This window comes from Petaurus breviceps, unplaced genomic scaffold (assembly GCF_028583685.1).
Source record: "Petaurus breviceps papuanus isolate PSGF00001 unplaced genomic scaffold, PetGlider_PUasm1.0 186, whole genome shotgun sequence".
In the NCBI taxonomy this organism is placed as follows: domain Eukaryota; kingdom Metazoa; phylum Chordata; class Mammalia; order Diprotodontia; family Petauridae; genus Petaurus; species Petaurus breviceps.
Genome location: NW_027185798.1, coordinates 24,603,254 through 24,621,798, shown reverse-complemented (window position 1 = coordinate 24,621,798; position 18,545 = coordinate 24,603,254). Strand labels below are relative to the sequence as shown.

General features: G+C 36.4%; 1 protein-coding gene across 1 annotated transcript in view; it reads right to left on the bottom strand.

Annotated features, from left to right (window-relative positions):
- Window positions 1-3,331: 3,331 nt before the first annotated feature.
- SUZ12 (SUZ12 polycomb repressive complex 2 subunit) overlaps window positions 3,332-18,545 on the bottom strand; it is a 40,223-nt gene continuing 25,009 nt past the window's right edge. The window contains exons 7-16 of the mRNA XM_069089874.1: window positions 16,810-17,041; window positions 15,988-16,090; window positions 13,251-13,356; window positions 11,529-11,706; window positions 10,987-11,078; window positions 10,645-10,788; window positions 9,749-9,906; window positions 8,447-8,645; window positions 7,502-7,581; window positions 3,332-5,652 (exon numbers count right to left, since the gene is read on the bottom strand). Of these exons, the coding sequence (XP_068945975.1) occupies window positions 5,307-5,652; window positions 7,502-7,581; window positions 8,447-8,645; window positions 9,749-9,906; window positions 10,645-10,788; window positions 10,987-11,078; window positions 11,529-11,706; window positions 13,251-13,356; window positions 15,988-16,090; window positions 16,810-17,041 (1,638 nt within the window). The 3' untranslated portion in view covers window positions 3,332-5,306. The remainder of the gene's footprint in view (window positions 5,653-7,501; window positions 7,582-8,446; window positions 8,646-9,748; window positions 9,907-10,644; window positions 10,789-10,986; window positions 11,079-11,528; window positions 11,707-13,250; window positions 13,357-15,987; window positions 16,091-16,809; window positions 17,042-18,545) is intronic.

The window sequence follows — 18,545 nt, the reverse complement described above, 5'->3', positions numbered from 1 at the left end:
TCACCCCACAAATCCAGTCAGTTGCAATGTTTTGCCAATACAGTTGCCATTTTGTTTCTGCCATTGCTCCAGTTCTGATTCTCTTCTTCCTGAGAACCTCATCTCTCTAATGCTCAACAATTGCAAATCTCCCTCCCCTTCAATTCTGTTCAATGTCTCCTTCCCACAGCTGCCAAAAGGCTGTCTACCTTGCTTCCCTGGCTATTACCACCAGGCTAAAAACTCCTGAGGCTGGCATTCCAAAGCCTTCGGTCTGACAGCAACATAACCTTTCCAGGCTTATTCCCCTTTACTACTCCAAACAGGCTTACATTCCAGTTACACTGGCCTACTTGCTGGGCCATGAATTGGACTTTCCTCTTACCTCCAGTGAATGCCAGTGTCACCTGCCCAGCTCTGCTCCTTATAACCTACATTTATTTTAAGATTCAACTCAAATGACAGCTGTAGGAACCATTTCCTGCTACTCCTGGGTCTTAAAACTGTTCTTAAATATCTTATGTACTTATGTAAATATTCCAATGCTCCTCCCTTCCTATAGAAAGTAAATTCCTTTTTATTTTTTTTTTCATTTCATCTTTCTATTATCATGAATCTTACATGTGGTATTTATAGGTGCTTAATATTGAATGTGCCGAGTTGATAAGGAAAAAAAATGTTAGGTTTTCAGTCATGTCTGACTCTGCATGACCCCATTTGGGGTTTTGTTGACAAAAATACTGGAGTAGTTTGCCATTTCCTTCTCCAGCATTGAAGAAACCAAGGCAAAGTTAAATGATTTAACCAGGGTCACACAGCTAGCAAGTTTATGAGGCCCCATTTGAACTAAGGAAGAGGAGTCTTCCTGACTCCAGGCCAGGCACTCTCTATTCACTGTGCCACCTAGTGGCCCAAGAAAAAAAAAACATGGTGCCAAATTAGTGCATAAACAACTTAACAAGAAATAGTGATCACAGCCAACTTTCAAAGGGAGAATGTACAAATTGGAATGTTTACAAAAATAAGGAACATGGGCCACGTACCCAGTTATTATATGCTTAGGATCTTCTATAGATGATGAATTCTCAAAAATCATATATATCTTAAGTGGTTTTTATATTAAAAAAAACTTGCCACCCAAAAGCAATGTATAAAACAATCAGAATTTAAAATTTACTACCAATGAGAGCAATCAGAAGAGTCAATGAATTTTTAGGTGGTGCTTAAGATCAACAGGTAAAAACTCAATAAGGCAAAAGGAGTAGGGCCAGGGTAATTCCAAAATGCAATTCCTCTCTTTGATGAAAGAAATCTGGATCTTTTCTTTACAGCTGAGTCTTCCAAATTTTTTGATTAAAAGAAATAACCAAACATGTATTCTTTGTGGAATAACTGAAAACTTAAAATTTAAAATAAAATTTAAGCGTTAAGAAAAATTTAATTCATAAACAAAACATGAAAGCTTCAAAGTTACTGAAACTCATGTAGTCCTAAACCTGCTACCTCCTGCAGGGATCAAATCATTTACCCAGGGCTGTGAGATTTGCCAAAGTTTTTCTCACAACCATCCTGTGAAGTAAGTAGTATAAGGAAAATTGTTCCCATTTTTCATTTGAAGAGACTGAGGTTTCTACTTGCTAAGGTTCACTTAGCTAAGAATGTTGGGGGAGTGCAGTGTATGTCTTATGCCAAGATCAACACTTTCTCTCAAAGTTCTTTCTCAAAATCTACCTAGAGAGTCCAAGCTCATAATTTGGAAGCATATTGACCAATACCTGTTTCTAGAATTAAAAATGGCTAAAATCCAAACCAAAAAGGAAACAATGAGTTATCACCGATCAGGGTGGCAGTTCTTTTTAGCTATTGTTTGTAAAAAACTTTCTCAGATGTAAAAAAAAAAATCAGTGGCTCAGTACCCTAGAACCAAGTCAGTATAAACAGATTTGCCAATGAAAAATAGGTTCATAGGAGTCAAGTTTTTCTTCCAAAACTTTCCTCTAATTAGGTTTCAGGGAACTTAAAATACATAAAGGGCCTTTACTCATTTCCTAATTATCCAACTTCTTGGCCATCTAACTTCTATCCCAACTGCTTGACTAAAAATTCATGTTGCCCTTGATCTTCTAATAGATCTCCTAATGGGGCAGCCAGGGGGCATAAGAGCACCGGCCCCAGAGTCAGGAGACCTGAGATCGAATCCAGGCTCAGATACTTAGCACCACGCCCAGAAATAATAACTGGCTGGGTAACCTTGAGCAAGTTACTTAACCCCAATAGTTTAAAAAAAAAAATAGATCTCCTAAAGTAACTAAAAAAGGTAGATGGATCACTTCTTTAGAATATTTGATAGTTTAGGGGCGGCCAGGTAGCACAGCGAGTAAGAGCAGCAGCTCCAGTGTTGAGAAGACCTGGAGATCGAATCCCGGACTCAGACACTTAGCACCCACCCAGAAACACCTGGCCATGTAACCTTGAGCAAGTTACTTAACCCCAATTGCTTAGGGGCGGCCAGGTGGCTCAGCGAGTAAGAGTACCGGCTCCAGTGTTGGGACGACCTGGAGATCGAAGCCCGGGCTCAGACACTCAGCACCACACCCAGAAATAACTGGCCGTGTAACCTTGAGCAAGTTACTTAACCCTGATTGCTTAAAAGAAATAAAATTAAAAAAAAAAAGAATATTTGATAGTTTAGTAATGAATTCGCTACCCAAAGATTCTGTCCCCTCCCTTTCTATTGAGTAAAAACCCAAGAAAGCTGCTTACTTCTTTCAACCATTTGCCTCTTGGCCCCACAGGACAAAAACCAGGGAAGATAGGTTTAACTTCCAGAGCAGATTTTCTTAGGGGAACAAAATTTCACTAACAAAAGCACAGGGAGCAGCTCAGGGGAGCACTAGATAACAGAACATCAACCCTGGAGTCCGGAAGACTGGCCTCTGACACTAGCGCTGTGACTGGGCAAATCACTTAACCCCAATTGCTTCCAAAGAAGGAAGAAAAAAAGCATAATTTTTCTTTATAGCTAATAAGGTGAAAAAAAGTCAATTTTTACACAAAAGTGAGCTAATCCCCTTTTTGTTGTGGTCAGTACAGAATAGCAAATAGAGATATAAAATCCTTACATAATCTAAGCATAAAACTTTTCCTCCTCAGGAAAAGTTCTCTATTAAATACAACAAAACAAAATAGCAAAATGATCTGCTTAACAGTAATATTAAGCATTGTAGAAAAGGGAATAAATTGTGATGGTGAACTTGTATCCTGGCAGCCAATACATAGACTGGATTCTGGTTGTTAAAAATAACAGCAGTTTCTTAAAACAGGCCATACAGAAAAAAGAAAAGAATACAGCTTTTATATTATTGAACTTTATGTACAAAATCATGATTTCAAATAAACATTTAATGTAAAAACAAAGGTCCATTTCAACAACTGAACTTTTTTTTTTCCATTTTTAAACACATCTACTGTACCATTCAAATGCTTGACCAGCTTACATGATTTCTTCAAAATCTCTTATCAAGGGTACATATAGAAAAGGCATCTTTTTATAAATAGAAACAAAGGGATTTTTCAGCTTTTATTATAAGATGACATAAAAAGTTTACTCAACAGAAGTAATTTCATTACTATTTTTTGGGGGGATCACCAACTTTTGTGCAAACAATGCTAGCCTTCTTTTAAGCATTAAGAGCATAACTGCTTAAGAAATGACATAAGCAATAATTCTAGACCTACATCTCCCCTAAAATAATCTATTTTTTTTTTTTACATATGTGCACAGCTTTAGCAAATTAAAGCCAGAGAGAAATGCTTGAGATCCACTACCCGGAGGCATAATTTGAGTTATGAGAACTCCTCACTGGAGAGCTGACAACTCAAGGAGTCTGTAATGAAAGCTGCAGTTTCCCTCTTTCCTATTTTTACACAAAAATCAGTGACTAAGAACTTAATACTGGATGACAAATCACATCCACACCATTAGTTAAATAGTCTCACAGTTAAACACATCTTAAAGACCAATCAAATCAGTATTTACATTTTATAAATTTCTGAAGACACCATTAGAAAGCTTATATATCCCTTCACTAAACAAAATAGGGAACTGCATCTGATGGTGGAGGAATGAAATAAAAAATAAAAAATACCTGTATTTACAGCAGCATTGTTCCTTTATAAATAAAGAATATGAAAATGCAATATCTTAAGGATAATAAAAAATTGAGGTGATGTCTTCTCAACCACAGTGCTTGGAGTTGGAATAAAAACTCATTGGTGCTGACATTGTGCCAGTAGTGAAACAACTTCCTACTAGAGAAAATTCAACTGTAAATGTGTGCAACTAAAGGATGAACCTGCTCAGGACTGTTCTTATGAGCCTGTATGGAGGGTCGTTCTGGGGTAGCACATTCACATGTGGAACAGCTTCTTTGTCCAACCTCAAAGGGAGTTCCTCCCCTTTTTCAAATTAGCATCTGAAAATTCTTCACTCAGTATGCTATGATACAATGCTAATGAGAAGATGCGGACGCCTAAATTTTCAATATGTAGTTACTTAATTTAAAAGAAAAAAATAGCAAAATGTTCAAGTTTAAAAGAATACACTGGGTGAGCAATGCATCAAAATTATCCACATACAAATACATTGCCAGAAACAAAACCAAGCAACTCTGCTTGGTAGAGCTTGTGTTATCAAAGGTGAAAAGTTCAGGATCTTCCCAAACAGGCACAATTCAAAGAAGTGCTAGCTTATCTTTTGGAAAAGTATAACTGAATCTGTTTGATGTATAACTACATCCAAATCTGTGACTCTTCATTCCAAATTGATAAATGATTTCAAGAAGCAAGGATCAAGGTTGATCTAAAAATAGTTATGTGCATAATTTTGCCAAAATTTAATTGATGTCTAAATTGCTTAAAAAGTGAATCTATTCCAATTCCCACCCCAATGTCTCACAATTACAAAGTAGGAAAACAAGTCACAAATGCAAAAACTTATAATTTATATAAGTTTTTATATTATCAATTCAATAGATTTCATAAGACATTAATTGCTTAAGTTACAAAAAAGCATTTTATGAAGTACTGCTTCTTCACGCTCAAACTGGAGAATATTGCAATGACATCACTACAACAAATATACATGTATGACTTGCATAATGAAGCCGAGTGAACCCTGATACAATGTCTTGGTTGAAATCATTTACTTCACCTAACAGTGCCTGGTTGGAACCTATGATTTCCAAAATAAAAGAGAAGCTCTTCCTAGAGTGTATTCCCCAGAGTGTTTCTCAGTGTTGTCCATCACACGGCATTAGCATCGCCTTTCAGAGTTTTTGCTTCTTACTCTGTTTTGAAACCCCTGAGACTGTGTCAGTGTCTGGAATCCTCTCCCTCGGGTGCACATCACTGTACCCGTTGGAGGTCCCATTCTGCTCGTCCGGTGACTCTTCACTAGCAGGGAAAGCAGCTTCCCCTTTGTCTAATTTCTGCTGCATTTCCCGGAGCTTTGTAACTGCTTTGTCTATAGACATTATGCTAATGAGATTAAAGTCATGCATGCTGACCAGGTGAAGCATGAAGTTTCGACAGAGATTCTTCTTAATGATTTTCTGTCCATAATTCTCTACAAACAGCATACAGGCATGATTCATTTGATTGTCAGCAATAAACCTGCATAACACACAAAACACCACAAACGTCATCAAGGAAGTATCACAGAGTCCAATTATCAAGGCTCTGAAAAAACGTTTCAAGAATATGCGGAAACAATTTCAATTGTTTAAATGGCCATTTTCTTTTTTACAACTTAGGTTTTGAGTTGACTGAATCTCACCAATGTTTATAGAGGACACATCATCCCGGCATATAATGATGGCCAATAGAAAGGATACTTGTTTTTTGCACAATCATTCTATTTGCCTTCTGTTTGCATAATTTTCCCTAAGCTCCACACCAAAGTATATCGCTCCACTATTTCCCAGACCTCATGATGATCACAGGCACGTAGATCAGCCCTCACCCCTATGGATGGTGGCTGAGGCATTTGGATTGGTAATAAAGGAAGCTGTGTTGCTGGAGACCAGGAATTCCTATGGGAGGAGAGGTCTGGGAGCTCAGAGTAGACCAACCTACTCAAGTGCCGATGGTGTACCAGCCACAGACAAAAATACATGGGAAATAGGGGAGTCCTACACAGATATAAAGGACATAATTTTGGAGGGGAAGGCACTAGGCTGGTGGGACAGTGGGAGAAGCAGGAAAAGCTCAATGCAGAAAAAAACCTGGTCCTTGACGTGATTCTTTAAAGTAACTACCATGCCAAGGAGCAAAGCTGAAGCATTGCCTTCCGGGGGTGGGGAGGGTGGGGGGTGAGAGTTCATGGAAAAGACATAAGACAGAGCATTACTTATGAAAGAGCAAGAAGGCTGCAAGAGTCATGTCATGTAACAGCTTTGATAAGTCAAGGAGAGGTTACAGCCAAGTTGCAAAACATTTAAATGCCAGTCTGTTGTGTATTTCACCTCTGAGGCATAATCAAACCTGTCCCTTGGGAAAATCACTTTGTGAACTGTGCAGAAGGATTAATTAGAGAGGGAGTAGGGCTTATGGCAGAGAGAACAATTAGGAGGCTATCTGTAATTTCAGGCAAGAAAAATAAGTTTGGGGCGGCTAGGTGGCGCAGTGAGTAGAGCACTGGCCCTAGAGTCAGGAGGACCTGAGTTAAAATCCAGCCTCAGACACTTAACACAAAAACTAGCCATGCGACCTTGGGGCAAGTCCCAATTAACCCCAATTGCCCTCCAAAAAGAAAAAGAAGGTTGCATGAGCCTTGTGCTGGAGAGATAAGAGTTTTGGAGAAAGTCCAACTATAAAGAGACACCCCTAAGAGAGCTCCCCAAGTACTACTGTTGTTATCTCTCAATAAACGTGGGACAAGAATGCAAAATTACATGGAAACTTTTACAAAGGTAGACATGCAAATGGCTTTGTCATATTAAACAGAATTTAAAGTAGTCAAATTAAATACATTTCCATTCATTAGAAAGGGTTTTTTCCTTTCCTTGTATGTCTAGTCATAGAATGATAAATCCAGAACTGGAAGGGTAAGAGAATAAGCATTTTTAAGCACCTGTGTACCAGGCACTAGGCTAAGCACTTTACAGATATCTTTGACCCTCACAACAATCCTGCCAAGTAAGCCCTTTATCACCCCCACTTTACAGTTGATCAATAAAATGCGGGGGGGGGGGGTAAACGAACTTGCTCAGGGTCACACAGCTACTAAATGTCTGAAGTAGGATTTGATGTCAGGTCTTTCTGACGCCAGGCTCCAATGGGCTCCTACTAGTCCAAACACTAATTCTGCAGATAAGGAAAAGAGCCAAGGGTATATGGGAAGTCTTAAAGATGTTAAGAGTATCAAAAATCAAGTATAATTCTACACACATACCAAGGTCATCAGAATATCAAGAACTGAATTTAAGAATTAATGTATTTAAATGATTCCAAAGCAACCCACCCGTGCTTCATGACATGTAGATTCCATAATTTCATCACTTCTTTCTCTCCTTCATTAACATCAGAAAATTCTTCAATTTGCTAAAAGGAAATGTGAAAATTAATTGAGGATAAATACCACTGGGGGAGGGAGAGAAGGGGACAGCACAGTGGGGACAATATGGGCATCTCATTTTGAATACCTTAAATCTGATTTTTATACTTAATTCAGACAAAATGAAATGCATTTATAAATATGACTATGTCAGAATGTGTCTAAACAGTCGAAATACACATCATACAAGTATTCTGTACAGTAAGGCAACAATATTTTTAAAATTGTAACTGGTCAGGGCGGCTAGGTGGCACAGTGAGTAAAGCGCTGACCCCAGAGTTAGGAGGACCTGAGTTCGGTTCCAGCCTTAGACACTTAACACACACACAAAAAAACTAGCCCTGTAACCCTGGGCAGTTACTTAACCCCAATTGCCCTCCAAAAGGCAAATAAATAAATAAAATGAAATTGTAACTGGTCATGAGATTAAGCAAAATCTAGTTAATAAAATATTCAGATTCATCAGGTAAGTGAATATACACTATTAAAACCTAGTTATAGTGACAATACATACAAAAGGGTATTGCAAAAAATCCCACTGCAGCTTTAACTTTAAAAGCTTAAACACAGAGCAGTTTAGTAGCTCTTGGAATGGGATCCCAAGTCTAAATGGAAGCATAAAAATTTTCTAGGTTAAAACCTCCAGTTTATCACCTAAGGTGATGAGTGGGGAAAAATGGTGGATGGGGCTCCCAAGGTTGGAACAGGACTCATCTGCCCTATTTGTGTGGAATGACTATCATTTAATTCCATAATCACCCAATGTGTAATGTTATGTGTTAGATTTTTATGAATCGCCAAAAAAAAAATATGTAAATACAACTTTTTTATGTTTTTAAAACTGAAAATTACAGTAATGGTTTTTTCTCTTAGCCATTCAGGATCTTTTTCATCTTCACTATCTACTTCCATTTCCTGGGGGCGGAGTGGTAAACAAGTGTCACTATGGAAATAGAGCCGATTATGTCCACTACTATATGTCCGTTGCTGTTCCACTTCTCCATCTTCAGATTCAAGAAATTCAGACATACTTGCTTTTGTACGTTTTGGTCTGTTGAGATAAACATAAAAATTAGATATAAATGAACAGACAGCTATTGGCACTTAACAGAACAATGCAAAAATGACTACAAACATGAGTCAATTATATACATCTCATGCTATATAAAAAAATCCTTTTCCATCTGTATTCTGTAGCACTTAGATCAAAGGCATTCAAGATAATTTCACACAGAGTTGATTCAAAAAACAGAAATGACAGGATGGGAAATGGAATGTGGACTAGGTAGAAGAGAAATAAAAATGATAAATTATTTGGTACCTAAAGCTATAATTAACCACAACAAGTCTTAGGGGAAAAAATTATTCAGAGTACAGAACACATAATTAATTCCTTCATTTTTGGCTCAATATACAGACTGGTGTTAGTGCCAAGCTACTGTCCAGTTCCACAGATTTTCAGAGCAAGGAGGGACCTTGAAGATGATCTAGTTCAACATACATTTTTCAGGATAAAGCAACAAGTACAGAGAAGTTAAATTACTTGGACAATATCATAAAAATCAGAATGGTAATAGCAGAGAAAGGGAGCTGATTGAGTTCTTTGTATTCCCAATCCAAATTCCCTTCCCACTATCCCAGTAAGAGATTTCACCCTCTTGCAGAGGCCACCTTCAAAGATGTGAAGTAGCCAGAGACAAGCTTCAAACAAGGGAGAATTCCAGAAAGCCACCATTACTGCAATAATGAAGGTCTGAGGTTCAAAAATAAAACACTTGAAAAAGGTGAGAAATCTGCAGTTGTGGTTGGGGGATGGTCAAAGAAGGCCCTCAGTTCCTGAAACATACTTATCATTAACACTGCCCCCCACACACATACCCAACCCAGCTAGTCCTTCATTTAAATTTTCACATTTACTTCTAAGGAGTCAAAGAATTTTCTGATGTTAACAAAGAAAGAATAGCAGCAATGCAATTATGAAATCTACAAGTCATCAATATTGCAATGAAAATAAAACCATTAACATCTGCAAATTTGGATTGCAAAAAGTTTCCACATAAAACACTACTTTCCGTCCAGCAAACTTCTACTTTCTCCAAAATGACCTATGAGGAATAAGAAGTCAAGCATTTGCTATCTGACCTTTTTACTTACCTACATACAAGAATGTGTGTAATTGGTGTTCTCTTTACAGGCCCATTACGACTAAAGGCAAACCCAGGCTGCCGATGAATATCCTGAGGATTCCCAGCATAGGAGCCATCATAACACTCATTGATAGAAACATCTATTCTAGCACCTTTTGGATGATACTGTAACAACAAATATTAAACCGATAAGTTAGAAAATATACAATCTTATGAATTCTAAAATTCAATATTATCACCAAGAGTAAATTTTTCATTTACATTTAGCATAGTGCCACCAGGCAAATATATGAATATTCATTCCTAACCCTCCCCTTCCAATAATCTAACCCAACATTTATCATTTTTTCCCAAAATGCAAAAAACAGGAATTTGTAGCCAGAAGTGATTCAAACGGAAAAAATTTACTTAATGTGTCTGAAACCTAGAGTATGTTACCTAAGTTAAATTAAAGAATCCATTTGTAGATTTTTAGAAACAAATTATTATATACATAAATAATATTTGGCACTCTTTACAAATAGATTATTTTTGGAGAAAGAATGAATCTTTTTTTTTTATGTTTCAATGTGTAATTTACGTATTCCATATGGCATATTTCATGTTTTGGACAACTAGGTAGTACAGTGGATACAGTGTTGGGCCTGGAGTTAAAAGATTCATCTCCCCAAATTCAAATATGGCCTCAGATACTGAAGGACCCTAGGCAAGTCACTTAACCCAGTTTGCATAAGTTCCTCACCTGTAAAATGAACTAGAGAAGGAAATGGTACACCACTCCACTAACTTCCCCAAGAAAACCCCAAATGTAATCATGAAGAATCCAATACCACTGAAGAATAACAAAATATTTCACATGCATATTTTAACTTATTGAAAACTAAAAACAGAAAGCTTACTTACAACATAATTGAAGATAAATCTGCTGTGACAGAGTTTAAGATGTTTGAGTAAACTATAAAGCTTGCGGCAATTCAATGTGCACCAAGGGCAATGCAAGTCATCTCTGGCCTCAGTTTGCTGTCTTGTATTGTTGTTATAAAGGAACTGGAAAATGGGCAAGTGAAACTTTTTTAAATTTTAAAATATTTTACTATCTTATCTCCCCCATCTCTAAAAACTAAATAATCTAAATAAAGCTTTTAAAATCCATCTAAACCATGTTGGGAATACAAAACAATTCCTTCTACCCTCTCCTCCCCTTAAAAATAAAACTTGTTTTTTCAAAAGAACCATGTTGCTTACCTGATAAAATATTCTTAACTTTTGTCTAGGTTCATTTAAAATATCCTTTTCTTTTCTTGTTTGAAGGTCGGTAGATAATGATTCTTTCACAGCTGAAAATTTATTATTTCTAGTTAATGAAAATATGACTCAATAAAATACACATCATGAAAGAGATGTCCACAGTATCCTAATACAACTTTTTTTTATATAATTCTTGGTCTCATGTCTGATTCTGCAGGACAAAATTAACATTAAATAGGGTACTTTCACTGACTTAGGGTCCTATGATTCTATGAACAAAATAAAGATAAAAATGAAAATGCATGCTGTGGATAAAATTATAATTACTAAATTCCAATTTTAAGAGCTTAAAAAAAATCCATTTCCTTTACTGTAGGATGGATCGAACAGTATAGAATGTCATATATGTTATCATGACTTGGAAGATTTACTGATTTTGCTAAACAATTTTTAAAAATTTGTTACAAGGGAACAGCTACTTGGGTGATAGGTGTGGGAAGATATTTGAAATGCTGTATTATGAAGAAATGTCTGCTCACCTAAAGTCTGAGGGGGTTTGACAGAACCAGGCTTATTTTCTTGAGGGAGACTCTCTGAATTTCTGGTTGCAAGAGGTTTTGCTATAGGAGCTGTAGATTTATCATTGGTGTCTCCTGTCCAACGAAGAGTGAACTGCAATGTAGGTCCCTGAGAAAATGTTTCAAATGGAGGTAGCCTCTAAAAAAGAAAAAAGTAAGACTGATGCTAACTACTGTCTAAGGATTGTTCACACTGATGTATGTATGCATGTCCTAGTCCTTCCCTCTGGCCTTAGTACAATTTTTCCCAGCACTCAATGTGGTTCTAGATACTACTAATCCTTCCAAATACTTGCTCCTTTCTGTTCTACATTTCAAATACCCAACCAAAAGTTTTCTTTCATTTGACCTTCAGCCCCATATACCTCCAGCCAGATTGAATGAATGCATCATACAACTCTAATAATGTAAATGACTTCTCTACTTTTCAATGAAGTTTTGTAGCTGTTTTCCTCTAAAACGGACTGTCAGCTTCATTTTGCTGGTGCTTAGCACGGTGCCTGACACATAATTATCTTGAATCCTAGGTCTCTTTTATTTATTTCAATGACTTTACTTCCTTCCCCCAACCCCAATTATGAGAGGAACTCTTAGGCCTCTACCCTAAATCTGTCGCAAAGCTACTCAATAATCATTATATATGAAGAATAAAACCAGTTCTATCCACTTCCCTGACATACAGAGCTATGTCAACAAATGCCTCCTTTACAATTCCACATTTCAATGCTTGTTACCTCTCAAACTCATGATTTCCCCTAAAATTCCCATTATCTTTATCAGAATTTAACCAATGACTCAGCATATTGGAAACATCTTCAATTCTTAACTCAACATAAAAATACAAAACCTAGTCAATTCTACATTCCTCATCATTCCTTTATCCACAAACTTAACCTAAGCTTCACTGTTTCCTGACTAATTACTGTATTAAAAAATTCCAGACTTTTCCACTTTCAAATCCAACCTATAGTTATTAGCCTGATCTTTATTTGAAAAGGAAAAGAAAACTGCTCAATATTTCTGAAGAGCTGAAAAAATGATTTGAGCTGAGCATAAGGAATATTAATCTGGGAGAGACAGAGGGATAAATTGTACCCTAAAATTACTGGTCTGATCACGGCTATTGTCCTCTCCATCTACCTATTTGTAAATAAATGTACTGTCAACAAGGCTGTTACCACTGTAGATTTAAAGTTAAGGTTTGAGAAAAGAAATTAAACTAATTTAAGAGATTAAAATGGCATTCTAGACTGAGTACTCAGTGTTTTTCTTTACCAGAACAATTACAACTAGATACCACTCCAAATTAGGACAATTTCTAAAAATTATCTTAAAAGGTTACATGCATGCACTGTCATAATTTATAATTCACAAACCCAATTCCCTGAGAACTTAAATCACAAAATTTCTATCACCAATGCACTCAATTTCCAATTGCTAACATAGTCCAAATATTGAAATGGCATCACCGAAATACTAAAAGAATTAGAATTCCACCATTTGAGATGACTTATGACTTCTCTATGAAAGATTTAGAAAAAGATGTGGATACAAACCACACTGGATAAGAAAACAGATAATGCTGTATGTGACACACACACACACACACACACACACACACACACACACACACACACACACTTAGAACAAGATGTATGAAAAACCAGAATTGTAACCACATACTTTCCCATCAAGAATCGTTTCCCAAGTTGCTCTTTTCTTACTGATCGGACATTCTTCCATTTCCTGCATGGCTACTTCATATTCTCCATCTAGAAGCTGCAAGCGCCTATCATGCAAACACATTTTGAATTAAGTTCTGTTCATTATTTGGCACAACTAGAGATCATAAAAGGCACTTTGAAAGTAAATTCTAATATTAAAAAAAATTAAGTCCAAACACACATCATTCTTGAAAGGTATATGAATAGAATTTGACAATACATATTTATAACAGGACTTGTTTTTGTCATGGGGGAAAAATGGGAAGATAAATACACCACTGCAAATAAAATTGAATTTAAAAATACATGTGAATATACAGACAGCTCAGTTTTCACAAAAAATATTTGTTCATAACAGCTATTAGTCAAACTTAAATTTCTGTGAACCAACTAAGGACTTAAACATTTCACTATGAAGGTTGGCAAGTTTGCAGGAAAAAAAATGGTATATGGCTTTAGGCAAGTAATTTACTTATATACTCTAGACTGAGAGTTTTGTACTACCATTTCTAAGGTTCCTCCCAGCTCTAACATATACTGATTATATAATTATAAATACAACAAAGAGTTAACATATTTTATATTAATTTTTAATTGAAATTATAAATAAAATTTTATCAACCAATTAAATCCTATCAGCTTAATAATAGGCTAACATTTATATTTATCAACTGAAGAAAAAAATGTTGGTTCCTTTTGTAACCTTGCATTATTAATAAGAATATTCAATAGTTGGGGTGGCTAGGTGGTGCAGTGAATAGAGCACCAGCTGGAGTCAGGAGGACCCGAGTTCAAATTCGGCCTCAGACACTTAACACTTACTAGACGTGTGACCTTGGGCAAGTCACTTAACCCCAACTGCCCAAAAAGCAAAGGAAAAAAAAGACTATTCAATAGCTTTGCCAACAAATGTGTTTGATGTAAAATAAAATACATGGAGATATGAATATCATTTCAATTATTTTAAAACACAGCAACTTTTAAAAACTTAGAAACACTTCAAAAATAAAATGACCAACTATGATACCACAGATCTGATGAGGAAGCATTCTACCCACCTCTTGATAAAATAGTAATGGATTCAAGACACAGAATCAGAATATACATATCTTGGGCATGGCAAAAGTATGGATTTGTTTTGCTTGGCTGTGTTAATTTATTAGTAAAAAAGAATATTCTGATTCACATGTAAAAAAATAAAATATGTTCTACCTCATGAATGATAATCTGGTTAACATTTCTGAAGTAACCTCAATTCACCATGTTTAGTGTTGTACCTACAAAGAAAAATCGAAGCAGTCCCTGCCTCCCAGAAGCTTTCATCTTACTAGGGAATACAATATGAAGCAAGGTCATTCAGATTAGTGAGTGCAACAAAAGATAACTTTAGTTGGATTTTAATTATGTGGAATGGTAGCCTTTTATCTCCCTTGTTAGTCTATATAAAAGCAACCAAAGTGTTAATCAACTTTATCAAAATTAAAAATGGTCAGAAGGATAGCTGTTCCCTGTTACAGTCATGCACTAAGGTAAAAAGTATCTCTGGGGGCGGCGAGGTGGCGCAGTGAGTAAAGCGCCGGCCCCGTAGTCAGATCCGGCCTCAGACACGTAACACCCCCACACACAAACTAGCCGCGTAACCTTGGGCAAGTTACTTAACCCCAATTGCCCTCCAGAAGGCAAAAAAAAAAAAAAGCATCTCTGAACATGCTACCTTAGAATGCAAAATCATGCAGGGTTACTAAAAGGAACAGCCAGAGCTACTTGCTATTTGCCTGAGTAATAAGAGAGAACAATTTAATTCTCATGCTCCCATCTTTTGCAGACACCCAGTATGTCTTTCTACTATCTACCCTGGGTTAACAGTAAAGGATGACAACTACCATTGAGCAGGCTTAATCACTGAATCACTTTTTACTATCTCCAAACCTTTAGATATACACCACAGGAGTGGGGAACTTGTAGCCTGAAAGCCACATACAGCCCTCTAGATCATCAATTGTGTCCCTTTGAATGAATCCAAACTTCACAGAACAAATCCCCTTAATAAAAGGATTTGTTTTGTAAAACTTGGACTCAAGTCAAAAGTACATACCCGAGGACCTAGAAGGCCACATGAGGTAGAAGGTTCCCTCCCCTCCACTAGCATAATAAACTAGAAATGTAACAGTCACCTGGTTCCTCTTTCCCTGTACCAAAGTTATTTAAGATACAAAATAGAAACTAAATCCTACATACAAATTAGCACCTCACCCCCAAAAAGAAATGTCATATAATCTAGAGGGAAATACAATAACGGGTCATTATTCAGATAACTTCTATAAATTGTTAGTATTCAATCAGTTTAATTATTTATTTACATAGATTGTATTCTGTATTTGTCCTTGGACAGACATAATAGATCATAGACAAATGCAGGTATAGCTAACAAAAACCTGGAAATCTCGTAATGCCTAATACAGTATCATACAACTTGCAGGTATACTCAAGAATTTTTTTAATGTTGCTAAAACAGAAAAGTAAAAATAAACCCTATGTTATAGGAAGAGTTCAAGTCTATATTATATGATTGCAGAGTCAAGCAAATGGACTTAAACCTAGTGACTCGCTAAATTTAATACCAGTAACAATTATGTTTTGGGATTTTTAAGTACCCAGAGTATCAGAACTTCATTTTCACTTCAAATTCTTCTTACCTGTTTTTATCAAATACAGTCATTTGTGCTACAAAAGTCTTTTCCCCATCTTCACGATTTGAAGAGTTTCGTTTTCTTCTGGCTGGAAGTTCTTCATTGACATCTAAATTTGAAAAGCATCTCTCTCATAATTCAAATATGTAGAAGAGGTGAATCAACCAAAAGTTACATTTGAAAGCAAAGGTTCTTTTAGCAATAAAGCATGGAGAAAGAAATCTTTTTAAAAGAAAACAAAAATTTAAAAACATTTATTAGTAATATTTGTTGCATGGACTTTGTTTGAACAATTAACTATTTTCACTGAATACCTGACAAAGATATATTTGTAGCATATATTTTGGGGTAATAGGACAAAAAATTATACTTAAGCATAAAAGCCTGAGATTTCCCCAAGTAAAAGAATTTCATTTCCTAACATTTTAAAAGCTCTGTATCATGCTATGCTGTAATACACACGTATAAAAACATTTAGTTACATGTAGTATAATCCAAACTGTTTTCTCTATTATAGAAGTTAGCATTAGGTTGATATTTTAATAATAACTACTTAAGGAGTGGCTAGGTGGCACAATGAGTAAGAGCACCGGCCCCCAGAGTCAGGAGGACCCAGGATCAGTTACGGCCTCAGATACTTAACAACCACATAAAATAACTGGCCGTAACCTTGGGCAAGTTACTTAACCCCAATTGCTTAAAAAAAAAAAAAACTACTTAGACACAATCCCTAATTCTTTAGGAAAATGATGGGATCAAGTAACTTTCCAGAAACAAAACATATTCTGTCTCCAGGACAAAATCTGATAAAAGTGCTATCAAAATTACCTATATTTTCATTGGTTTCTCCATTAATCATTCCATTAAACTCTCTTCTTCCTGGACGAGTCACTCTAAATAGCAATGAGTAAGACTTCACCATATGGCTATTACTAGGTTCAAATTCATTACTTGAAACAGCAAGGGATGGACAGTTTCCTGGTTTTGTTTGGTTGAGGTCTGGATTCAAAGGCACCTGCTTTTTACCTGTAGGAACTTGCCTTATCGGACAACTTACATCCTACAAACAAGAAAAAGAATTAAATAGTAAATGAAAAATTCTTTTCAAATTTGTAAAGAGTCACAGTTAAATTACAAAACCATTTTGAAAAAGTGGTCACTGTTTCCAGTTCCTCTCTTCTCATTCATCTAACAGCTCTCTCAAAATCGACTGGGTAATTCCCATAGCTCACGGTCTTTTCTCCATCCTCTTCCTTTTCACTTGACACTTGTAGATGAACACTTTCTCCTCCTGAATGCTTTATTCTCTTCAGAATGTTGTGACACTCTTGTCCTATCAGTCTGACCACTACCCTTTTGTGTCTGCTGGCCCATCATCCCATACCACAGGCCCTGAATATGTGTGTTCCTTGAGATTATGTTCAGGGTCAGTTTTTCTATACTCCTCCAAACCTTCCTAGCTCCTACAGGCTTCATCTTCATCTCTATGCAGACCATGCACCCAAATCAACATACAAAAGACTAACCTTTTCCTTCAAACTGCAATCCCAAATCACCAACTATCTATAGGACATTTCAAACTGGATATCCTTGGTGGCATCTTAAATTCAACGTGTAAAACTGAGCTCATCTTTCCCCTTAAACCTCCATTCTTCTAAACTTACCTATTTTTGTTGATAGCACTACCACCCTGCTGGTGTCTGATTTGCAATCTCAGCATCAGCTCATTCTATTCAATCTCCATCACCTCACAAATCCTATCAGTTCCCAAATTTTAACCTTGCTAACTTCCAAACATTTTACCACTTCATACCTCAGCCTTTCCCCCCCTAGATTATATTATCAGCCTCCTAACTACTCTACTTGACTCAAGGTTCTCATCAATCCAGGCATACTGCTACCCAAGTAAATTTCCTTAAGTGCAGATCTGATGTCACTTTCCCACTACACACACTAGCCGTGTGACCTTGGGCAAGTCACTTAACCCCAATTGCCCTACTCTCCCCCTCAAAAAAAAAAAATATAAACTGATTTCTAAAGACCTCTATGACCTGGTCCCAACTTACCTTTCTAGCATCATTAAACATTCCTTCTCTTCCCTCTCACACACATATTATGCAACCCATCTCCCGTATCTGGAATACACACCCACCTTCCTTCTGAGCTCCTCTTTTCTCTTTAAAGATGCAGCTCAGATATTGTCTCCTATAGCCTTTCCTGATCTCCTCACCTGCTAGTGCTCTCCCTTCCCAAGCTACCTAATATTTAAGACTATGTTTTAATATGTACTTCTAGTCTTATCGTCATTTATTGTAGATAGAACTTTTTCTCTTTTTCTTTATCTGTATCCTCAGCACCTAGAAGAATACCTTGAATTTGGTGACTGACTGAAATACTAATAACTGACTTACTCTTAATCAAATACTGCACATAAGTCTCATCATACTCTGGAAATGTTTTTTTTAACTATTAGAAGCGAGATATGTTGGACACATTTTCAACTCATTTATCAAGGATGTTCCCTTGGTTTATGAGATTGTTTTCTGTTGCTCAGGCATCAGTAG